Raw genomic sequence first — 26,401 nt, 5'->3', positions numbered from 1 at the left:
TTTTTATAGATAAGCATCTGATTTTTGTGATACATTGCCTTTATTATCCAGAATTTAGAGCACATTGTTTTAGTTACTCAGTCTTTGAAAAAGAATAAGTGAATCCTCTTCTAAATTGGGCCTCCTATGTAGTCAGATATTTTAACTAATGCTTCTGTCTCCTTCACTGGCATCCCAGAGAAAACACACAGGAGATAGGCAGTAAATGTGCATTAACATGAATTTAAATAACATATTCTATTAAGGAGATGCTGCAAGAAAAGAATGGGAGTAGTTTTACCCTGACAAAATATATTACAATTCAATCCTTTCAGCAAACAACTGAAGCTCAAAAACCACTGTTTTGTTATTTGTCCTTGGTGGTACAGGACAACAAGGTATAGAACCTGTTAAAAGGTAATGGGTTTTAGTCAGCTTTTTCTGAAGCTCACTTCTCCACTTTGGGGTATTGAATCTGAGTGTTCCCTTTGACTTTTTCCTCTTAGCATAACTGTGCTGCTGCTGCAGCTGCAGCTGCCACTGCCACTGCCAGATTTACTGATTCCTTGATTCCCTGAAGAATTCTAATATTTTCTCTGCACTCATCTTTTGCTTTTGCTTTGCCCACTATTTGGGACCTGGTTCTTGTCTATCATTTCAGTCTATGCCTAATCTTTGCAATTTTCTTTCAAATTTTCTCTTTTTGTAGGACATAGAGTCCTATAGCTGTTTTTGTACCCATCTTGCACAGAACTAAAGCAGGTATGACTCTAGAAAAGCCTGGCTAGGTAGCACTGCTGTCTTTCAACAGCACTAAACAGAGTTGGCCATTGTGTTATATTTAGATGCTACTTTTTCTTTTGCTTCCTGGGCTCTTTAGGCCCTTTGTTTTCTCTTTGGCTATTTGGATACATATATACATATGTATATGCAAGGCATAGATATATACACATACATACATATATGTATATACATGCACATTTTTGAAGGTTTCTCTTCGAAGATTTCCAAGTATCATGGATTCTCACAATTGAATATAAGCAATAACAACCAAGAAAACTTTAAAATGTGTATTCCTGAGCATAACAAACAATGACTCTGGGAGAGAGCTCTCGGCACCTCAGGGGATTTGGATACAGAAGAAACACAGAAGAGAAGAAAAGAAATTATTAAAGCACAAACCTCCAAGCTAGAGTCATTGGTGGGCTTCTCATTCTGGTTCTATTGTCCCTTTCTCTCCTTAGACATTTCAGTGGAAGCCATCTTCATAAACTGAGGAATGTAAAGTCACTGTTACCACTGACCAGCTTTTCTAGTTTACTTACTAGTTCTGTTTAGTCTGTATAACACACACCTGGCCATAGTGGTGCATGCCTTTAAGTCCCAGCATTCACTCACAAGACAGAGAGAGTTAGATTTCCATGAGTTCCAGGGCAGCTTGGTCTACAGAGTGCGTTACTGTTTTCCCCATTTAAACTTTGCTCCTCACTCCTTTTAGCTTAGCTTCCATATACCAGGAAATAGTTAACAAGATTTATGATTCCAATGCTTTCAAAAAGTTTCATTGACTTATTAATGCATAGCAGAGTTCGACTCATATCAGGCTCTTCAGTAGCCTGGCATTCAGCCCCTTGGCCCAGAGTCCAAATTTGTTCATAGTTTTATTCCTGTTAATAAATATTTTATTAGAAGCATACCTACATCAATAGGTATGCTTATTTTCTGACATTAATTTTGTCCTACAAGACCATAGTCATCTATCTATAATAGAGATCATATGGATAGTGAAACCTTCTATATTTGCTCTCTGGTACTCTGCAGAATGAATGTCTACCAATCCTGATGTAGCTCCTGCCTTCCTCACCATATGGGTGTCTTAGCTGTTATTGTTCCTTCAGCTGCATATACCTTTTCCAACTCCTCAGGGTTTTAATTTGAAGGACATTCCCAAGGGAGACCTTTAACTGGATGACCCTGCTCCTTTACTCCAGTCTGATATTGAATAGGATCGAATTAAAGAGAAGTCCTTAGCCAGGCAGTGGTGGCACATTCCTTTAATCCCAGCACTCAGGGAGGCAGAGGTAGGTGGATCACTGTGAGTTCAAGGCCAGCCTAGTCTGTAAAGGGATTCCAGGATAGTTGAGGCTTCACAAAGAAACCCTGCCTTGAAAAAACAAAAACAAAAACAGAAACAAAGAAAGAAAAAGAGAGAGAGAGAAAGAAAGAAAGAAAGAAAGAAAGAAAGAAAGAAAGAGAGAAGTCCTTCAAAGAATCTGGCATGGGAGTGGACGTGAGAGTAGATTGAAGTCCATCTTACTCACCACTGATTTGAACTGTACCAGCTTAATATATGATAATATTAATGGTTACTAATAAAGGCCATGTTGACTAGCTTGAAATGTTGTCATCTGCTCCATTAATGTAGTTTCTCTTCCTACTTCTTGGCATCTTTCTATTAAAAGTGATTATGAATCTGGTATCTGACTGTGAATTAGGAAAACACACTATAAACCAAAAAATAACTAAGCAGAAAAAGCTTTTAATGTGAGTGGGATTACGTGAATACCCTTGCAATGATGTTTGAGTGAGGTGTGCTGGGACTTCCAGTGCAGGAAGAAGTGGTAGGAGCATCAGGGCTACATGCACTGTGGAGAGAACAAAGGGCTTGGGTCAATACATCCTACTGTCATCAACATTTAAACATGCTACTGCTGAATCAAGAGAAGTATTCTTATTTCTTTCTATTTTTTAAGTTTAATGCAAAATTGACTAGGCAGAGGTTATTTATTCATTTAACATTGTGACTGTTTAGAAATGGAACAGGAGTTCAAAGTATAAATCGGATAAATTTGGATGAGTTACTAGCACCTAAATGAATAGTTTTTGTAATGTAAAAGCCCAGGGACTATGAAATAGTCATGTTTGATGGGCTATTTATTAATAATATTGAACCAGAATAAAATCATAATTTTATTTACAACCATTACAGAATGGTCCCAGAATTTTTAGAAACTTACAGATATTGAAGAATCAAAAGCCTTGAGATCTGAAAACATAACTTTTCTTTTCATTTTCTTTAAAGACAATTTTCTATCTCAGTAGAATGAAAGTGCAATGAATATTAATGATAATATCTTTTTATAGTTAAGATAATTTTACTTGTTCTTAATATTTTTGTTGATATACAGCCTGAACTACAATAATTATAATTCTCATGAATAAATTACAATTGCATTTAATTAAGGGTAAATTTTTAAAAAAAATCACACAACTGAAATTACTGAAGAGGATACAGTACTATACACATTTGTTTTTCATTTCCCAGCTCAAAGTACAGCTAAAAATTGAAAATTTTGATTGAAATAATAAATACAAGCACCTGTTATGACGTTGGGTTGGTACTAAAATGGCATCTTCAGTGCAGTGGGAAGAGAAAGCTGTTTTTCCTTTGTAAAGTGCTGATAATCCCCCCCCCCGCAAATGAAAGAGCATTGACAGTTAGATTATTGTATTTCTCATCTAACATGATGCTTAATATGTCAATAGTAATTGGTGGGTATATTTGACTTGAAATCACATTGCAAAAAAGATACAGTTTACTAATAAACTGCAATAGATCAAGTTTTTGAATGTTCTGGGTAAATTTTGCTTGATAACTTTACATGCATTGTATTAGTGCATAACTCAGAAAATTCTTTAATTCTTAATACTTGAAATGTCCTCCATGATCATCTAGTGTGAGCCTATACTTGAATCATAGCTTTCGTATAATTTTCATTTTCCTTTTCTGAACCGTTCTCACTTTGACTACTGAGGATAAAGAAGTCCAGGCACTACACCTTGTTCTTTCTAGTTACAGGTTGCTGTGGAAGCTTATGAAAATACAGTTAGGCTTCAGTGGATTGTCTTGTATAGCCTCATCCATAATATTCTCATAGCCTTTCTGTAACTTCCTAATAAGACAAAACAGTAGAATGAAAATATTATTCTGTGTGTCATAGAATTCTGGAACATGGTAGCAATGATAGATCATATAGCCTTGGGTAAGTCATGCTTCTCCTCAACTTTTTCTTGAAGTGATAGGGACCAAGTCATCTGATATGGAAAGTTACTGAGCACATACACTCCATTTTTCTTTGATGGTCCTTAAACAGGGAAGACACATATTCACAATAATTTATTTGATCTATCTGAATTCTGATAAAGAATATGCTGATCCAAAAAGCATTTAGTGTATAATCTTACCTGGGTATAGTATGATTAACATGAAAGGCTAGGGGATTTTTGGACATACTTCTAGTCAAATGACCACCTGAAATAATATGTGCATTTGAGAGTAAATGACCAAGCCTGTGATCACAGAGTCTACGTTGTGGTACAGAGTAGGCCTCTGGAAAGAGTGAAAATAAAGTGGAAATGCCGCCTCTAGGCTAAGTTTTACTTCCTTATAATACCGACAGTGAAGCTTATGAAAAAATTGACAAGTTCAGGGGTGGGAGTTGGTGAACCTAGAAGTAATTTTAATTAAATGCTTCCATTTGATTCTCTTAAAGCTCTTTTCTTAAGGATACACTGGTTGACTTCTTAATCCCAATGGCTTTATCTAATTTCCAATTCACATTTCTGTGTAACTGCTTAGATACATACTGAAAAATGAGCCTTAGTGAATTTTCATGGTGAGAATTGATGCAGCAGCATTTCAGCAGCTGTACCAAATCTTAAAAAAAAAAAAGAATATTTTCTGAACTATTCAGTGTAAGTAGAAAATAATAGCCATGTTTTCTCAATCCATGAACAATCTTGCCAACACATCAGCAATAATGCGTTTCTGGAGTTAGAGTAGGGGCTTCAGAGTGAAAAGTGATTCCTTGGATTCTGATGTAGAACCTTAAACCATTGAGCTCTAATCACATTGCAAGCAAATCTAAAACACAAGAACCATATTGCAAGGAGTTGACTTTTCTGCTGATAACTCAGTTTATTGTCTTATAATTATTTTTATGTCAGCAAGACTTACCACACTAAACTTTTTACATTTCTAGAATCTATGGAAGGAAACTGGTGATGCAAAGTGTGGGGATTATTTCTATAAATAATGGTGAGCTTTCAGTTTGAATAGTAGTATTGAATAAAACAAGAGCAGTTCCTAGGGGCTGGAGGATAACTGATGAGCAAAAGCAAAGATTCAATGTGGAAAATGCACAAACCTAAAATTCTCTCGAGTATCATAATCTTATGGTGGTGAATCATGGCACAGAATCCTATAGTTTGTGTGTATTGCCACTAGACAAACGAAAAAATAATCTCCCTAAGCTAGCCTTGTCATAGATAGTGCTGGTTGTTCATAACAGCAAAAGAGAATAATTTTCAGCAGGGAGGACTTGGCAAAGATGGCATATCCTGCTATGGAGCAAAGGGCTCCATGGCAGAGACATGATTTCCTGGGGCTTCATGCAAGATATGGCTTCTGAAACAGGTACTTGATATTTTCTATTGAAATAAAATTTATGAAAACAAATCAGATGATCTAACAACATTTTACTATAACTTGGAATGCACATGCTTGTAATTATCTATTTCATTTCCTAAAAATGCTTTAGGTATAACATGTGCATTTTGCCTACAACTTCTCTTAAACAAAACTATTGATTCTCATTATTTTAACAGATAATGCCAACTCAGAAGGCTCCAACATGAATCCATAGCATTAGTCAACAAAAATATCATCTGAGGGATATGAGTAAGTAGATGCTTTATTTGACCAGTTTATCTGAAAAAATATAAAGATTGTATAGACACTGCTTGGACTTCATATTAATAGAAAAATCATAGTTAAAATAAGGAAAATGAATCTAATAATTGATATATTTTACCATGAAGTTTTCAGCAAATAGAATTTGAAATATGGTAAATATTTTTTCAGTGCATACTTCTTTGTCCTTATTATCTTACCTAATATCTAGTCTCCAGTTTCAATCAAATGGTCCTTCTATTAAAATAGATTTGCCTGTTCTAGTAATTTGTAATCATAAACCACACATTGGATTCCTTGTTTTATATATAGATGTCTCCACATTATTCTCTAAGTAAGCTTGATTTAAACCATCGCTGGTATTCTGTGAATAGCACATGGCACCATTCATTTATTTTTTAGTGATTTATTTATTTTTATTTTATGTGCATTGGTATTCTTGCCTGCATGTGTGGGATCCCCTGGAACTGTTGTTACAGACATTTGTGAGCTGCCATGTGGGTGCTTGAAATTGAACCTGGGTCCTCTGGAAAAGTAGCCAGAGCTATTAACCACCGAGCCATCTCTCCAGGCCTGCAGCATTCATTTATTAAGCATGCACAATGAGGAGCCAAATGAGAAATTAAAAAAAAAGAGTTAGATCCAAAATCAAATCACTTGATAGTTACATGACTGAAATCCAAGGAAATTAGGGATATGCTTTGTCCAGTTACTAATTTATATGACACAGTGGTTACTTGAGCTTTGCTAATGTCAGACTAAGAAAAACACTGAATGGCTACACGTATGACCTATAAGAAAAGATTTTTATTCATGAAAACAGCATTAAAGTTACTCCATACCAACTCCAGATTTTTAGCACAATGATTCAGTTTACATAAAACAATGATAGAAATATACATTGCAAATCGTAGTAGGGAGAACAGTGCTTAATGTGATTCTTAAGCATTTCCATAATTAATATCCATTGCACGACATGGTTTCCTTAGCTGTTTCTTGACAGCATCTGACATGATCTATTATTTCTGAGAAAACTATATTGTTCAGGGACTCTAAAAGACTGCCTTGTTTCTCTACAGCCAATTTAAAAGTAAAGGTAGATATTAATTCATTTTGTATTCCCATTAGCTCTCTAAAGGCTTAATTCATGAATTTTAAAGCAATTTGTCCTTTGTATAGTAATATTAGAATGGCTAAAATTATGTTTACATGTAGACAATGTCTACAAAAGTAAGCTATGGGGAAAGATTAAATAGTTATCTCTTGGTTCTGGGTTCTATTGTCAATCTAACCTGTAATTATCAAGCAATGTGGAATTCAAATCTTTTATGTTTCCAGTCTTATATTTTATGGGCCAGATTTCAATTGACTCAGAGCTTCAATGTATGTCCCCTGTACAGGTATGTGAACAACACATTAAAACACAAGTTTTACAAAATTTTAGAAAATCATAGTATTTCATATAGGAGATGTACAACCACTTTCTTTAAATTGTTCTTCTCCAATGCTATCCTACAAATCACTGGAATCTAAATAAAATAAGCAGTACAATAAAATTAAAATTAAAATTACACTAAAGGCAGTTTAAAAAAATAAGTTTTTAGCTTCATTTAATAATCCATTTAGTTTTAACTTAACAAATGACATATCCCCTAGAAATCTGCAATTGAGAGACAACTTGTAACTATTACTAGTAAGCGATGGCAACAATAGTTTAGTTCCATTCATCTGATTAGTAACTGAAAGAACACTGAACATGAGTACAGCCTTTGATTTGATGCCACTTGTCTAACTTAGTGGAATGGCTGAGAAAAATGCCTTGTGTTTGCTATCTATATTGTACCAACTTTCAGCACAGTTTCTGTGTAGTTGTAAAGCCACAGAAATTTTAATTTATATTTTCTGTGCACTCTTCTTGTTTCACTTAGATTGGGGATACATGATTTAAAACAACCTTAAGGTAAATGTAGCCTTTGCATATCTTTTCCTGCTCTCAATTTAACTATAATATATTTGGTTTAATTTTTTCAACCACAGAAAATGCTTCAAAGTTGACTGATTTTTTTTGTTACTTTAAAAGTGACTGTGTTTAAAAGGAGCCATTTACCACAATAATTTGAAATCTGTCAAGCTTGCAATGAGATGTAAAAGTTCTAAAGTTTCTCTAAAAGTATTTGAGTTGATATTTCAGGTTGAATACTAGTATTTACTAATTGGAAGTTATGTTAGATTCCAAATGATGAGTGAGACTGCAAAAGGATCAAAGTAAGTTGATTTTGACACTGTGTGACAACTATTTTCTAAAGGACTACCACTATGAAGGAATACAGATTGCTACTGTCTTTGTGAAGAAAATACCTTTTAACAGAGGCTTAACAACTAATTTGAGTGTAAACAATTGTATAAAGCTATATATCTTACCCTCAAATTTGAGTGACATAATCAGTTTGGTTACTGTTTTACATTTCTGAAAAATAATGAATAATAAATATATTTAACAAATTGTTGCTTCAGAAATTGTACCAAACAATTTTATTAATACTTCCAGAAAATGGCATTTAATAAATTTTAATATATTGATGTAATTCAAAGGAAACAAAATTCATTAAAATGATTCTCTGCTGTGATTTACATTAGATTTTATAGCATTACTTGATTTTTAAAATGAATTAATCTAAAATAGAAAGAAAAAAATCAGGGTGAAATCAATATAATACATAATCTCTATTTTACTTCAAAATAGTAACTATAAATACATTCTTAATATATTTTCTCCCTAATTCTTTGGATGCAACAATAACAAAAAATGAAAAAAAGAAAAGAGATAAAAGAAATCAATCTCACTGTGCTCATTTCATATAGTATCCATGTAAAAGTCATACAAATGACATTGTAGATTAATATTATCACTACATCTTTCTAGGTTGACTCTGATATTTCTGAAATACCTGTGATATTACTCATGAGGCCATGCCCTTTAATATCTATGCATCCTTATGGCATACAAAACTAAATGCTTATGAAAAGCAACAGGTGATAATGGTCTTTAATAACTTCTAATCAACATATTTGTTGATACTGTTATTTAGAGTGGAAAATTAATTATAGGATATAAACTGTCTTATATATTTGAATCACTGTACTTTAATAGCTGCTTTCTCATAAAATTACACAGAGATTTACTTTTAAAGAATTGAATAATTTTTATTGATTTCATAAAAAAATAATTTAAAACTTGGTTTATATTACACAGACACAATATATTATCTCACCCCTTCACTGATTTCTCTGCAGTTTTCTCTGCAACTGTTCTAACACAGTTCACCCACACAAGACTATCATGCCAAGAAGGCCATAATGTGTCATACCACATTAGAAACGATCATTTCCTGGCTTTTTAAGATTTGAATCAAAATCTTTCTAAAAAATGTTTTACCAGGTACATACCATACCTTAAGGGGTTAAACTAACATCAAGATTATGATTGAAGCCAACAAAATGTAGATACAGTATTTTAACTGCTCTTGTACTCAACCCAGAATTTATACCTAACTACAGTATCATAAAAGATATAAGAACTAATGAGAGACAGGTGCAAAATAGCATACACTGTATAATGTAGGCACAATGACTTTAGTTAAGGAAAATATATTAGCCTTAACCAAGGATTTGTTACTTTCATTTACAATTCGAACCTCCAAATAACCACATACAATTTATGTACTTTTTCTTAAAATTTTCTGAACATTTATAGCTTTCAGCAAAAGAGTGTGAGATAGCCAATATACTACAGCAAGCTTTGAGATGGTGGCAGGTACTCTTGCCATTGCTAATTCTGCAGAAACCTTGAAACATCTTTCAAACATCACCACACAGAAAAAAAATACACCATTCCAATAAGCTATTAGCCCCAGCTTTTCCATGGAGCTCTCTGGTTCCTCCTTTAATTGTCCATTTAAGGTTTCTGAATCCACACTTTATTGATGGGATAAACAAAAACACTTTGTTAGAAGCCTTTGCTTCTTTATCCTGTCAGTGTGCATTAGGAGCCCTTTAATCCATGGACACATGCATGCATGGTAATGTCATATTAAATGTCCTTATGAAACTGCAGATGAAAATTAGCATTTGAACACACTTCTCTTCTTTCAAGATCAGAAAGCAATTATTTGTTTGGATGTATTTATATTCATATAAAGTTTTCACAGACATTGTCATGAAACTGAAAATCACACATTAAAATTTTAAGAGCACCAGCACATATGTAGGGAGATTTTTATTTGCTATCTAAAATAAAATCTCCAAATTATCTATATGTGTGAATATATAGCCAAACACACATGCGTGCACACACACACTTACACACACATACATATACACACTCATGTAGTAATGTCAAGTTTTTCTTTAAAAAATTTTGGAACAAACACATAAAATCTTGAAATCAGTATTTAATAAAGGGATTACTGTTACAACTTTAACTGAAATATCCTTTTGGAAGCTTCACCAAAACATATGCCACTTGAAGTTCGTGAAGAATGTCTGTTTGCCTTCTTGGCTACCTTACTGAGTAATACAGTAATTCATCACCTCAACACACACACACACACACACACACACACACACACACACACACACACACCTGGCCAAGAGGGCAATGAGTTTCTGAACATTGATGTGCTAATCAGAGCTCTTAAACATCTTCAGATATCAATCCATTATCAAATACTTCACTCATTTGACCAGTTTTGATCTAGAACTTAACAGCGCACACAAACACAGGGGCATATCAGTTGTAGTTGTAGGTCATGAATTCATCTGAGACCAGTGCAAGCATTTTACAGTGTGGCTTTGATAGCCAAGATTACCATGATGTTTACAGTTCTACTAGATTATCTGATAGTAGTCAGAACGATGAAAGAACAGGATACTGATGCATACAAGATACTATTAACCTTAGTCATTAATTTGTTAAATATTGTAATTAAAACTATTTGAATTAAGCTCATAGAATCCTGAAAAGCAAGACAATTGATGGCAAATAACAACTGCCCCAGACACACTACTATAAAACTAAGGAGCCTATTTTAAAATGCACAGTTGGTAACAAATCTGAAGATAATATGCTAAATTCACAAGAATAGCACAGAACTGTTTTTTTTTTATTTTTGTGGGTTTTTTCTGTATTTTTTTCTGCTTTTAAATTATAACTGATCACAGAGCCCAAAATATTTCTGTACACATTAGCTTCAGTTTCACTTTAGTATTTCTTTTTCTTATCTAAATTTATACTTACTGATAAATTTGCTGTGATCAGGAGAGTAAGTCAAGCATATTAAATACATATTAAGGAGTACATGTTTTCCTATTTAGTATACAAAGTACTTCATAAATATGAATTATATTACAAAAATAGCTTTGGGTGCGCTCACACGGTAAGCACTTCGTTAATTTTGGACAACCTTTAAGGATTGTGGGTATTTGACATAACTGAGAGCAAAATCTAGTTTAATTTGAGCCATGTTTAATTATGATAAACATCATATTTTTCTCTAGATCACCACAAATGCTATGTAACTCACATTGATTTTTCTCCTTTAGGTTTTTATGTATAGACAGGTAATACTTAGTGTTCAAATTCATTTTATAGTTATGTAATGCATGGTATATTTTAAACAAGTATTTGCACAATTTAACATTATAAATCCAGCAGTTGCAAGATGCAGGCCATAAATTTTACCGATTTACAAATACTATCAAATGTTCTCTCTTTGCATGCTTATTTGTTTTTTACACTTTTCAGGTAATCTTTACACAGAGTTGTTACAATGCCACAAATCAAAAGGGTTATTCCAGTTTTACCAACTTAATCTACGTGCAAGATGAAGGACCCAGCTGAGGTACAAACACTGGTACCAGTTTTCTTGAGTTTGCTTTACAAAGCACAAAGAGACGAAGGTTTTGCATCAAGGTACAAAACTGATTTGCCTCTTGAGGTTAAATTCAGTGTATTATGTTTATAAAGCATCCCTTTGGCAATAGAGTTTGCAGTATCCCCACAGGACTCCACAGTATAGGTTTTATGTAGTAAAATCTATTAAGGAAATTCTCTTCTACTTGACACATCTTTACAGCTACAGTTAATGAGATACCCTTGGAAACACCTGACTCTATGCCTAATGATAATATAGTATTTGGAAATTAGAAGTCAACAAAAGGCACTTTCATCATTAAATAATGTCCTCTGTATGAAGTCAGATTACATGACCTATATCTTATTCAAAGCTGTTTGCTCTTCAAGGACCTGCAGGTAGTCAGGGGAACTCTGAAGTTTTGCTTTCAGTTCAAAATACTCACTCTTCCTTTGTTCCACAACAATTTTACTGTGGTTACCACCTATCAGTGATTTCTTGTTTTTCTTATCTTGTTGTTTTTCTGGATAGCGAATCTCAAAGCCACTGACACCGATGCTGTTATACTCCTTTTTGCTTTCAAGAAAATTCTGAATAAAGACATTGGAATCTCTGCTAGGGAACAGTTCATCCAGCTCATCAATTGTGCTCAGTCTCTTCCTGGTATCTACGTGCAATACATCTTTGTCTTTGTCCACAGCATTTCTCATCATGACTTTCTGTCCTGGAGGATCTGAAAACATGAACCCAGTTTCAGACTCTTTCAGGCCGCAGGTGTGACTTTTGCTCATTTGTTCTATGGTTTGTGGAATGAATGCTTCTGTGATCAGTCCATCTTTTTTACTGGTTTTATGGTCGTGCTTCCTTAGTTGCAGCTGCATGGAGCCACATTCAGGATTCCCCAGACCTTCATGCTTTACTGTGGGTTTCTTGTTGCGTCTCAGAACAAAAACAAGAAGGCAAAATGCAACAAAGACAGTTAAAATGAGAACCACCAAGATACTTAAGATTAAAATAGATAGAGGCACTGGGCCCCCCGGAGGACTTCGAATAGGACCTAATGGAGTGGTGAACGTAATTGCAGGCGCAGGGCTTGTGAATGGTGCAGATGGCTTGTTTAGGAGTTTAGGACACAAGATTTCATTTTTGAGTGACTTAAGTTCAATGTTTGCAAACTGAACAGGAGTCTCACATTTCAGTTCTTTCACAACAATTCCATCATTTAACTTCTCCAGCCACAGCTTTAATGCTACCAAGTCACAAGTGCAGTCCCAAGGATTACCCTCCAAATCAATTTGTGTAAGAGACTGCAACTGATCAAGGACTCCGCTGACAGGTAGGTACATGAATTTGTTGTTCCTCAGGTTCAGTCTGGCAAGGGGTGCTCCAGAAAAAATGTAAACTGGTAAGCTCTTTAAGAGATTATTGTTCAAGTATAGTAGCTGCAAATTGGGCATGGAGTCAAAGGTGCCTGCTAAGATTTCCTTAATCAAGTTGTATTCCAAATACAGATACTGCAGGTTATGAAGGCCTGAAAATATTTCAGGGTACAGCCTTTCAATCTGATTGCCATTGAGATAAAGCCTGCGTAGATTAGTAAGGTTGTGAAATACTTCTCCCTTGATCACTGTAATCTGATTGCTGCCTAAATGAAGCAAATCCAGCCCTTCAAATTCAGTGAAGTCTGAGATGTCCACATCTTTGATGCTATTGCCATTGACATGCAACTTCTTGGCATTTAAAGGTTTTGGTGTCAGTTCAGACATGGACTGTATATTTTTCTCTTGGCAGTTCACACTCAACCCCAAATCAGAAGGATGTGTTTTACAAAAGCAAGGTGCCGGGCAAGGTGTAAGAGGAGGCACTCTTGTTTGGTATGACACAATCTGACTGAGATTTCGGTTGGAGAGGGCTTTGCCTGCCACAATTCCAGAGATTTTGGAAGGATTTGTTGTTTTGGGTGGTTTGGTCACTAATCTGTGCAAGGTTGTTTGAGTAGTGTGACCATTGGGAGTGGTGTAGCCATTTTCCAGTTGAGATGGAGGCAGAATGCGTACATCAAAGTCACTACCTGTACCCATGGGACATAATTCTTGCTTGTTGGTTTCCTTTAAAAGCCTTCCATATAAGTCACTGGGAGTTTCACAGATAGCTTCTCCTATGTAAATGTTATATGGCATATTCTCCAACCAAGCCTTTAGAGGCAACAGATCACAGCTACAGTTCCAAGGGTTATCTTCCAGCTGCAATTCAACAACCCGGCCAATGTGTTCTAGAACGCCAATATAGGGGAGTTTCTGGATTCTGTTTCCTCGTATATCCAGATGGGTTAAAGATGCGAATCGAAAAATATTATCAGGAAGGAATGAAATCAGATTGTCATTAAGAATGAGAACTTTCAGTTTGTGGAGCTTATTGAAAGCTCCTCGTTCAATATACTTGATTAAATTGTAGTCAGCCTGGAGATACTCCAAGTTCTCTATGCCAAGGAAAGTGTCAGCTCGGAGAATCTTTAATTCATTGTTGTTCAAGTGCAACTGCTTTAATGCACTGAGCCCGAGAAAGGCACCTCCCTCAATGTTCTGCAGTTTATTATTTCCCAGATGCAGAGATACTGCATGTGAAAAATTCACGAATGTATTTGGATAGAGGATATTTAAAAAATTATTTTGGAAATTGAGATGATAAAAATTAGACCAAGGCGGTTTCAGCTGGTTTGGCCTGTAGACTGAAACCTTCTCACAGTTGACATAGAGCACATTCTCTACTGACACGCAGGAGCACACATTGCAAATTTCTACTGATATGTCAGAATCTGCATTTGTCGAAGAAATCAGGGCTGACACAATCAGAAAGAGCCAAAGAAACATCTTCTTGCAATCAGCAAACAACTCTATGCTTCTGAATAAAGAGAAATAATCTAAAAAATAAAAAGAAAACAGTTTTTCAGTGGTCATTCCTTGAAAAATATATTTGTGCTAAAATTATTTCATTGTGAACACAGGGCTACAATTCGTAGCATCATATTTTTAATGCAGCTAGATCTGTTTTCCACTGAACAATAATAACCACAAAATGTCACATATTTCATATGTGTAATTTGTACAAAATGTACATGCTTAAAATATAAACAGTAAGAAAGGAGGTTTCAAATCATACTTACACCTTAATAAATTCAATTTTAACTTGAGCCACCAAACTTTTGCCCTTAAGCACAAGCCTCCAGTTTGCTATTTGCAACTGAAATGAACATACCTAGAGCATCATCTTTTTCATGTCCTCTACACCACAAACATACCCCAGTTGGTGGAAATCTATTCTCTAGGCTTTTGCTAGATACAGAGGCTGGGTAGTGACCATAATTGAACAGATTTTTATTAGAGAATGTCAGTGGGAGAACTGGGCTCCTTTAAAAGAGCTATATGGAAGGTGCCCTGGAAAGAAATTTGCCTTAGCTTTGGCATTCAGGTAAGCACATTGCTACGAATCAGTTAGTTTCTGTGATCTGTTGCCTTTGAAAGAACAGGTACCCCTATTGGGCTCTAGAAAACCAACTGTCAGATTAATAAATAGCACCTACTTTGCTGTCAGTCTTTTCCCAAATGGTGTTTAAAAGCCCTTTGTTTTTGAGTCCCTGAAAGCACAAAAGGGACCTGCTTATTCCTGTACCATTCAGATGGTTTCCAGGCAGCATTTTCACCCACCAGAACTGGCTCTTTGCTTTTCAATTTGAACCCAGTCCCCACTGACCTCTTGGCTTAAATGCATATCATCTTCACTCAGACCACAGCCGGTCACTACTAGGAAAGACGAACGCATATGCCATACTCTTTGAGCAGCTTTATCTACAGAAGCAATTATATTCAATTCTACATATTTCAGTTCTACATAAAGCCTTCAGTTCTCAAACACCCTTCCAAAATGATCACTCCATGCCACTACCTGTAAACAAATGAAGAATTATTTCTTGGAAGAGCTTAATGGCTCAAAAATTAACCCTTTGAAGCCATCTCCTTAAAAGCCTTCACACACCACACACACACACACACACACACACACACACACACACACACACACAGAGAGAGAGAGAGAGAGAGAGAGAGAGAGAGAGAGAGAGAGAGATCTTTATGAAAAAAATTAAGGGAACACATTTTTACTCTTGCAATTTAGGCTTGTGAATCTTTACAGTACTGAATGGGAGAAAAGTAGATGCAATTTTAATATGGTCACCACTAAATATTAATTAAATAAATAAAATACCCAGGAACACAATGATAAAATGATGCAAAGAAAAAAATGTGTCACACAGAAACTCTTTTCCCCCCTCAACAGAAATCAGCCAGTGGTAAAACCAAACATGTCTCAAGGTAGACAATACATTAGCCAAGACCCAGGAAGATTTGCGTTTTAAGTACTTTGTTTAAGAACATAGCCAGCACCACTGAAATATTATTTGGCTGCCATAGAGGCAGGCGAGCATTTCCTCTATTCAGTGTTATAGCATGACTGTCGTTGCAAAAAGAAGTCATAGTTCTTAAGCATGACATCACCCCAACCAACTTCAATTGGAAAAATCAAAATTTTCACTTGGTCTTTTTTGCCTTGTGTTGATGTAGCTTTCAACAGCTATTTTGGTTCAGTTGAGTCATTTCTTGTTCCTAACCACCCCCATCCAAAAACAAAGAAACCACAACGCCACCAAACTAAAAACAAAACACAGAAAGCAAACCAAAACAAAATTCGAATAAGTGGAATTCAGCGCAAAAATAAGAAGTTGAAGCACAGCAGATGTAAAAATACACGAAGAGCTGCCCTCTTATCAGTAATTTCTACTTAAGCAGCAAAAGGGTCAGGGGTGGTGGTGGGGGGAGGTGCAAGGACAAACTAGGAAGTCCCCAAATGCAGCTTTGATGAAACAGGGGAAGCCAAAAGCAGCTGGAGCAAGCAAGCAAGTCAGAGTAAGAATCAGTCCACCAAGGAGAGGCAAACAGGCACTGAAAGGGCAGCAGACATAGAGAACTGGAGAACTGTCAAAAGCTAGGCTAGGAAAAAAGAAGCCAGGAAGAGTAACTGTAAGGAAGAGAAATACCACTATAAATATATCCTAGAAATCGTGACAAACAGCAAAAACACAAACCAAGAAAGAAAACCTTACAAAGTATGGGTTTGGTACCCAAAACCACCTCTCAATCTTCCAAGGGGGACGAAAATCCCTATCCGTGCTTCCATCTCCTGGTACTGCCAAGCAAGACCTTCAGCTCCTGAGGCTGCCCAGAACTGCACAAACCTTGCCCTAACATAAATTCAGCATCCACCAGAGTGCCTCTTCTAGCGCTCCTTGCCCAAGCAGAGAGAGGTAGCCTGCGGAGTGAAAACCATTGCCAAGGGGGTCCGCAGATCGACGTGGCTCCACAGCAGCGGATATGGGAAACCTTAGCAGTCCCTTCCCCGAGGGCCGAGGTGGGGGTTGGGGTAGGGGGAGAGAACGGTGGAGAGATCGACCGCTACCCCTGAGCGCTACCTAGAGCTGGAGGCGACGCGGTTGATGGGGCCGCTAGCGCGTACCGCAATGTTTTGCCGCATCCCGTTGCCCTGAGCCGGCGCGCAGCCCCCTCCTCGGTACCCGGCCCAAGCAGCAGCCTCGCTGGCTGGGTGGCGGGGGCAGGGTACTGTGCACGATGTCGCGGGGGCCTTCAGTCCCGCTGCGCACACATTTCCCTGCGCGCTCCCGTCCCACAAGGGGTAGCTGCTGGAGTTTTCTCTGGCCTCTCTAGACCGAGCGTGCAGTGGAAGAGAAAGAGGAAGGGATGGCTAGTTCAGGCCGCTAGGAATATATCACTGGGGCATCAAAGACCCATTTGCCACAGTCAGAGTGACTCTGTTGCCTTGAGCCTTGGCCCGGGTTTTGTCCCCCACCCCCACCTGCCCAGGCCAGCTATAAGATCCTATTCACCCAGCCAGAAATCACCTCAACATTTACAAACCTTGCAAAGTGTCGCTGTTAGCATTCGCCTGGCTTTGCTGCGCTTTCAGAGTTACCAACCGGCTCTTCCTCCCATATTGCCTGTCTTGCTGAGTGCCAGCAGTCTCTGAGCAGTCCTCAGGTCACTGCCTGAAGCCCTACATTTAAGTCTACGCACAGTGCCCGAGAGTAGGGCACAGAGCACAAAGCCCAGCGGAGAGCAGCAGCCCTGAAAGCTCAGACCAGGACACTTTCCCCGCTGCCAGGGCTGCCCCAGAGGCAGGGATGTTAAGGACACCCAGATTCATTCGGTCCTCGAGGACAAGAGATGATTGCGCTGTGGGAAGACAAGTGGGAGGCGTGTGTGTGTGTGTGTGTGTGTGTGTGTGTGTGTGTGTGTGTGTGTGTGTGTGTGTGTGCTTTGCGGGGTGTGTGTGGGGGTAGCTAACATGTTCGTTTCGCCTCCTCAACGGGCCCCAAACCAACAGGACTCCAACTAAAAATAATAAGCTACCTGCTTCCCTCCGTGCGCGCGCACATGCACTGTGCCAAGCCCAGCCGGGAAGAAGCAGCGCGCCTTTCCTTGCAGCTCACGCAGCTCGAGCTTGAAATTCACCCACCTCTGGAGCCCCAAGTCCTGTAGAGGGCCCACCTCGTTCCGACTTGTTCCTCTCCGCGATGGTCTCTATGTGATACGTGATGCAGCTTCCTGGAGCCCGCTCTCCGGTTAAACCCACCGAACAGCCTTTAGCAGGCAAGCAAGCGGGCAGAGGCGCGCGCGCGCACCCGGCCAGACACCGAGCGCGCACCCAGACCCTCGCACACGGGCTGCACCTTTACATACACGCGCTGAATCCCCGCCCCCGCCCCCGCCCCCTGGCGCCCTCGCAAACCTCCTTCGGTACACCCAACCACTTTTATCTCCGCACATTCTTGAGCCCTTTGACCCTCCAGCAGACACCCCCACTTGAGTCCTTTTCTACCCACACACTGAGAAAGACAACAAGCTCTCCTCCTGGCATCCACCTCCTCCTTTGCCTAAAACATTCCCTAGGGAGGAGCGACCCTGATTCTCAGGCATCGGAACCCTAGTTTCCTAAGGAGGTTGCACTAATCTCCATCATCCTACCACATCCACACACTGGAGTCCTTTCTTTTCCACCAGCACCCTAAGAAGGAAAGGAAGGCGGGCACGCGCTCTCGCGAACACACACACACACACACACACACACACACACACACACACACACACACACACAGGAGGTGTTCCTCCGAAAGAGCCCAGGGTGGTGGAAAATAAATTTGTATTGCCTGGGGTGAGGAGGTGGGGTCGGGGCGGGGGCAGGAGACATAGAGTCTTTAAGTCTATGTGGTGGAATTGAATAATTCCAGAGTTGAAGGGTGAGTCAACAACAATGACATTGAAGTGCTCCAGTCACACTTGGGTTTTATATCATGGGTATGGTTCATTTGGCTGATTGTCATCAGGCCGGACAGGAAGCTTTAGGAATACTTCAGTAGCAGGCAATCTAGGATTAAACATTCTTGGGACCAGTTTCCTGGGATCCAGTGGTATTCGCACTCCCCCTACCTGTCTGTGAGTGAGGGGACTGCAGCTTTAAGGCAGAAGTGTTAGCATTTAGTCCAAAGTGAGCTTATTTACCAGGGTCTGGAGGAAATGGCTTAATTCTCTATATTTTAGAACTCCACAGGCCTTCATCGCTAAGGATGTTAAGCAGAGTGATTAAGGAGCTAAGGGTGGGAACAGGGGATTAATGGTAGAGGGAAGCAAGCTGTGGGACAGGGAAGGACTTTGTGCTTTAAACTAAAAGAGGAAAAAGAAAAGAAAAGGAAAAACTAAAAACTAAAACAAACAAACAAACAAACAAAAAACCCACCCATTTTGGCTTCTGAGCATGCCCAGTTTCAAGCTCAGTCCCTATAAGGGACGCATTATGTGCATTCCACTTCTCCAGGCTTTGGAAGTAACCAGGCGGGCACTTTGGTTAGGAGATGGCAGGGAGTCTTCAGGAAAGCAGGTGGAGGGTAGGTGGTTTGAAGCATTTGCGCTGTCTCCACAGGGGACTGTGAAGAACTAGGGAAGGGGAAGGGGTACACTAGAGAGACAGAGGAGGGATAATGATTAAGAAAAATCATTTCTTTGGTACCAACTTGTTTATATTAAGGAGGCTTTAGAAGCTGTCAAAATCTAGAGGCTGCAGATCACACCCTTAGATAATATAGATCCCTTGTAACATAAGATTAATGTTTACACAAGAAAGTAGGACTGAGGAACAGCTAATGTTCAAACCAGTTTCTTGCAGATTGATAATTTAGCTAAGAAAGCAAGGAACCTGGGGGAGGGGGGCAGGCTGTTTTGCTGTCTGCACACCTTTCATACGCTTCAGTTCTAAACAACTTTGAGTTTGCTTCCTTCTTCTAACTGCTATTTTGTAAGTGCTTGACTAAGAAAAAGAAGTCTCTCTTTACTTTCTGTCTGGGGAGAATATGAGTTTAGGTATATAGGTTCAAGTTATAAATGAGAAGCTTTTCCCTTAGAATTTCTAACAACTCATTCTTGCCACAATTCAAGAAAGACTTTCAGATCCATTTCTTGAGATCTGGGCTGTGCTCAGATCACTTATTAAAATCTCAGAGGCTCTAATCACAGTCCACGATAGTCAGTACCCAGAAATGCTTTTGCTTATAAATGATAAATTCATTTGGCTAAAACTAGCAATAGCTCTGAAATCAGAGTTATACTGTCTACCTTAATTCTTACAGGCAAACACAGTAACTGAAGTTTAAGGCCCCAAATCTTAGCAAAATAAACAAACAAAAAACAACGGTTAATGGATTCACCATATTGTTGTTCAATAATACTCTACTTTATATACTATCTATATAGCTATATATTTCTGTTTTTTGTTTTTTATTTTTGTCATTTCATGAAACTCCCTTCAGTTTCTATTCATGCAAATGCAAATGTTAAACACATCATGTTTAACCAAGATGCACATGCAATACTTAAAAATTTAACTAGCTATGTATGTAGACTTATTTCTTCATGTAACCTTCATAGAGAAATCTTCCTCCATCCACACTTGATCTACCTTAAGACATCTTTTTGCCTGGTTTTGTTTTTGTTTGTTTGTTTGTTTTGTCTTTCTTTCCCATTATACAGGATCAAGCCCTGAAAAGTATAAAAATGTTTCTTTAAGCTTGCAATTCTGGCACAGATCAATGTTCAATGAATGTATGAATGTTCAATAAATAAATTAACAAAGTAAGCTTGAAGGTAAAAAAAAGAAACACTAAAGTATCATTCCACAACATGTGTGTTGGTTTGTCTTCTACCATAAGTAACAGCTGCAATATATTGAAAATATTCCCCACTCCTGTACATTTGAATAAAAAGGATGCTGCTAAATAAAATTCCAAATTTGAATTACAGTCATACTGCAATATACAACTGGTAATGGCGTACGAAACACGTTAGCATTTATTTTAAATGCAAAGGACTCAGGAAGCTACCATGTATTTTATCATGGTAGGTGAATTGCTTGTCCTTTGTTATAAGTGTTTAAAAGATTCAATAGAATGAACAATTTTTGCCTGAAAATATAATGCAAGTTTCAAGTACCGAGTTAACTCAAAAGGCCAGAGTTAGATAGTAAATACCAGATTATTTAAATGTCCATCTTTACTCAACTTCTGAAACTGTTTTGAGGCTTAATTATATTTAACTGCAATAACTATTAAAAGTTGTGTTTTATAGAAATATGGAGAGAGCAGTCTGAAAGCAAAACCACCAAAAACACTGATAAATTGAGATTAATATTACTGCTGAGGCTGTATTGATGATTGATATTTAACTCACTAAAATGAATGCTTTAAAATAACATTTTTCTACTTAAGATTAAATGGAACTATAAAATAAAAGTAACAAAAACTCAACACACACAAGTAACAGTTACATGCTTTATGTTTATTTTGCTTGAGAGGCAATTTAAAATTGAATCCACATGTCTTATAGTTGCTATTCCACTTCCTAGATGTTCATTTCATGTAGCATGAAGATAGAGCAATGGCAAACTGAAAGAATTGTAGGTCCAGAAAGGCAAGTAAATATAAAAATGAGGAATGCTAAGGAAACTCTAGTAGTATTTATGGGAATTAAAAAAAATAGAGTTGAGTTGGAGAGGTGGCTCAGTGGTTAAGAGCACTGATTGTTCTCCCAGAGGTTCAATTCCCAGCACCCACATAGCAGCTCACAACTGTCTCTAACTTCAGTTCCAGAGGATTCCATACTCTCAGACAGACATAAATGAAAACAAAATGTCTATGCACATGAAATAAAAATAAATTTTAAAAAACACTAAAAATCAAACAAAAGGCAGAGTTGATGCCCATGGTAAAGTACATGAACTCAAATATGCAATATTTTTGAGCTACCTCCCCTTATTTTTCCAATTGTACTGAACATTATCTTGTCTTTGCAGGAGTACTTATGGTGATTTTCGGATATGCTGTGTATCTCTCACTTAGGACAAACAATTGCCCTAGGAATTTAAACAAAATCCTCATTATTGTGAGATATAAACAAAGTTTCAGTTACTAAACTACAGTAGGCTTACATTAGTATAATGCCAAATCTTGGTCCTAAATAATGTCTTCTCACTTTTATAGATCTCCTTGTGTATTCCACCTTCATGTTTTCACTGTTTAGCCTTAATTTTGGTATTCTGGTACCACGGACTGTTAAAGGTAATATGGAGTATTCACTATCTGTCATCTGGTATTTTAACAATTAGGAATTTGTCATTTTTTGTTTCTGTAAGTGAAACAGAAAGAGAAAAGAAAGCATTCCTAAGCACTTAATAATCTGTGAAGGGTTCTTTTCATAATCAAATGAGTATATAAAATCATTGTCTCATAAAACTTAACAAGTTCTTTTTAAAATTTTAGGGTTTCTCTATATATTTAATTAGTTTCACATGAACTTTTATTTAGTAAGGGATGCAACATGTAGCAAACTTCTTTGACAATGTAGTTTACATATTATTATTGCTCTTGAAGAACCTTGTACTGATTATTTATTTGTGCAAACTTTATGTAATTTAGGACGTGAAAGGTAGCTTTGGGGTCATAATTTTATGGTATAATGGTAGCTTTTACTTACTGGCTACATTTCCTTCACTACTATTTAGTTAAAGGCCCAAGAGAGTGATCATTACACTTCTTTTTTAAAAAATCCATTAGGGAGGCTAACTAACTTTCCGAGGATCACACAGTAAATAGGTGATAGTCAGAATTTTGATTTCATGTCTTGGAGGCCATTCTATTGCTCCAAAATTAGTTTTCTTCAGAGGAATTTTGGCATGTTTAAGTTTGAAATGAAAATAGATTTGAATGCATGATAGATTTTACAAAGGCAAATATTCAGGACATAATTGTTTTCAGTATTAAAGTATCAATAGTTCACAAAAGAATGAATCAATAAAGTATGTGAAAAGCAGTTCATATCAGTTATGTATGACAGAATTTCTTAAATCAAATTTATCTTTATCCTTTGCCATAAGTTTTCTTGTGGTAGGAATGCTGGTCTTCTGATCCTCATATTGAGGTAATCCTCAGTCTGCAATGATGCCTCAGTTGTCCCTTGTAAGGGACAATTGCTTTTACTAATGCCATGAAGAATCATGTAAAGGAACAGTGTTCATCCCCTGGTTTATTCCAGTTTAGTGACAAAAGAACTGCTATCCAATATAGCATAGAATGAATTAGATCATATGAGACTGATTTATCATTTATATAGAACATATCAGCTAACTGGACTTCCATGTCCTCCATTTATTTTTTATAAAATGACTAGTAACTTAATTTTCACTCAGAAACAATGTGGCAAGTTGTTAACATATTAAAGTCTGTGTACTCTATTCATTTATACAGTCATGGAACTTCATTTATAAATTAGTATCTGTAAAAGAGCAATATAAGTATGAATTCTGTTGAAGGCATTTGTAATTTTATCTCATTATGAATATTTGCTCATATTTCTCATTGGTACTATTTACATGGTCTGCAATATTATTTATTTTTTCCAGAGATGCTCATATGGCAATATCACTGTTTTGTTTATTATTATATTTTTGGTGCTCATTTCTTTTTTTTTTTTTTAATACATTTTTATTAATTTATACATATTACATTTCAGTTGTTAGCCCATCCCATGTATCCTCCCATCCCTCCCTTCCTCCCACTTCCCCCCCTACTCCCCTCCCCTATGTCTGTGTCTGAGGGGGATCTCCTCCCCCTGAATATGCTCATACGGTATCAAGTCTCTCCTTGGTGTTGGTGCTCATTTCTTAACTTGGAAAAAAAATATTTTCTCTCTGGCTGTCGAAGATTAAGGCCTAGAAACAAATTGAGCTGCCCTCAACAACTCTAAGATAATAACAACTGTGAAATTAAAAATACATAGTTAAGAGTTAAACAATCTTATGTGAGAATTCCTCCCAAAGGCTGTTCAACTTCTATAATGCCAACTAAAGTGTTGTCAGGGAGATAGAAACCTGATGAGAATACTTTAGTTTTACTATGCTCAACTCTGTTTGGGAAACAAGAGTGCTATGCACAGCCAGCAAAACATTTTCGTCATTATATTTTTTTCAAAAGCATTGAGGGTCCCCCTTTTCCCTGATCCCTTACTAGATTTTTCCCTTAGAAATATAAACTTATGACTTCCTTTCAAAATTGACCCTGTTACTAACACATTTTGTTTTATTTCAGAGACTCTATGGACATTTTAAAACTTGGTTCAAAGTCAGGAACATTAAAGCAAAGGAAAAGCAGCCATAATATGAAAAACATGAGTTATAGTATGACTGTACCCCAATTACTATATCAAAAATAAAATTATCTCTTTCTGATCTTCAAAGAATGAGTCAGAGGAAAACAGAACATCTGTGTAAGCTAGTGTCACATATCTTTGATTGACTACTTCTTCAGTTCAAAATTGGAGCTTCTAATTCCCCACTCTGACTCAAATTGAATAATGTCCACCCACATAAGGTCATCATAAGAAAACTGTCCTCGGTCCCATGCCAAAGGAATGGTATAGAAAAAAAGTGCCATCACAGAGAATTGCTGCTACTTTTAATGCATACAACATTCTTGTTAAATGAAAATTTAGACCTAAAAGAGACCATAAAGTTCTATTTTAATAACCCTCAATCAAGTTTGAAATATATATCAGGTAAACAATCGCTGTTTTGATGAAACTCAGTGACAGAGAGCTCACTGAGAAGGAATCTTCAGTGATCTCCCAGAATATTAATTATACAAAATTTGAAATCTTTGTGATTGTAAGTGAAGCAAATAAAGTTAGATCTGTTAAGATATAATTATTGTGAAATTTACCCTCAAATTAGCATGAACTGAAAATTTTATTTCTCTACTTAATAGATCTATGATGCTTAGGGCAGTCATCTCTGTTTTTGAATTTCCTCACCTGTCAAATGGGAATAAGAACTAATTCTTTCTGAATTTAATGAAGATTAACTAAAACACCTATTTTCATACCTTTCTAGAACATTTTTTGTTTTCTTAATATTCAGAGTAAATTTCTGCATGTACAAAAAGCAAAGCTTATAAATAATACACTCATTTCTGACTTAAGAATAAACATGAAAAATAGACAATACAGATGAGATTTGTTCTAGAGTTGGTGTTTGCATACTTTATTTCAAGGCTAGAATTCGTGTTTTAAATAAATTGACAAATTTTTACTTTACTTGATATCCTTTATTTAACTTCTATTTTCACTTCATCAATTGTGGGATTTTAAACAATTAATAGTATCACTAAAAAGCTAAATGTTATAAACTCAATAACTATTTTTAATGTCTGACTTCAGAGATCATAGTAGAGACTCTATTTCAAAAGATCAACATAGTAATCATTGCTAATATTTCAGCAACATCCCTTGTCATGACACCAGAGGGATTATTAAAACGATTGTTTTCAAAAATCTTACTGCTCAATAATTTTAAGGAAAAATATGAACCGATAAAGCAATAGAATAATGTATTTATAATTTTATTGTTTTCACATGCAAAATAGGTTCAAATGATTTGGGAGTACTAATTTATTGTCTTATCACTAATATATATATATATATATATATATATATATATATATATATATATATATATGTACCTTAACAACCTAACTCATATTTTTCTAAGAATAGTGCATAATAAGAGTGACACATGATGTTTTTAGACAAAGGAAAGTCATACCTGACAAGATGTAATGCAGTCGTGCTTATGATAACATTAATGTGATAAATAATATGTAAATTAATTCAGCCTCAGTCATTCAATAAGTATTCAGACAGATATAATGTCTACTATATCTACTGTTATTTAAATCTTCATAGAATATTCATTGTTGGAAATATTGAGCTATAACTTATGTTATCTGGATGCTTAAAAAACTTATTGTAAAAGTATTCTATGTTAAAAACTAAATTGTTCAGGGGGTGACCTCTAGCAGTGCTTATTTCTCCCACAGAGCTAAAGTTCTGAGCATCTGACTTCCATTTATAACTGGAGCTATTTTATAAAGTTTCGTTTTTATTATCTTTATGGATGAAGGACTATTCAGCATGCCAAAACTACGAGATCCAAGTACTCAGGGCGATGAGAAAAAAATATAAATGAACCATTTATGTATGAACCATACAGTGATGACTCTTTTCATCTGCCTGTGTCTCAAGAGATATGAGTTTCC

At 36.6% G+C, this 26,401-nt stretch overlaps 1 protein-coding gene across 8 annotated transcripts; it reads right to left on the bottom strand.

Moving 5' to 3' along the window:
* Positions 1-6,518: 6,518 nt before the first annotated feature.
* SLITRK4 (SLIT and NTRK like family member 4) lies at positions 6,519-18,383 on the bottom strand. 8 transcript variants are annotated; one of them, XM_084790471.1, is made up of 2 exons: positions 18,226-18,383; positions 6,519-14,563 (listed from the first exon to the last, which is right to left on the bottom strand). In XM_084790471.1, exon 2 carries the CDS (start codon positions 14,511-14,513, stop codon positions 12,000-12,002), a length of 2,514 nt encoding a protein of 837 aa, XP_084646597.1. In that variant the 5' UTR covers positions 14,514-14,563; positions 18,226-18,383; the 3' UTR covers positions 6,519-11,999. The 8 variants fall into 8 exon arrangements, with proteins under 8 accessions (XP_084646597.1, XP_084646599.1, XP_084646602.1 ...); XM_084790473.1 differs by having other exon boundaries at positions 18,258-18,372; XM_084790476.1 differs by lacking the exon at positions 18,226-18,383 and adding an exon at positions 18,120-18,161.
* Between the last annotated feature and the right edge of the window lie 8,018 nt (positions 18,384-26,401).

This window comes from Acomys minous (assembly GCF_964271855.1).
Source record: "Acomys minous genome assembly, chromosome: 7".
Classification (NCBI taxonomy): Eukaryota; Metazoa; Chordata; class Mammalia; order Rodentia; family Muridae; genus Acomys; species Acomys minous.
This window is presented reverse-complemented; position numbering and strand designations above follow the sequence as displayed.

Excerpts from the sequence above, each read along its gene's own strand:
- SLITRK4 (XM_084790471.1), bottom strand. The coding sequence starts at position 14,513 with ATGTTTCTTTGGCTCTTTCTGATTGTGTCAGCCCTGATTTCTTCGACA.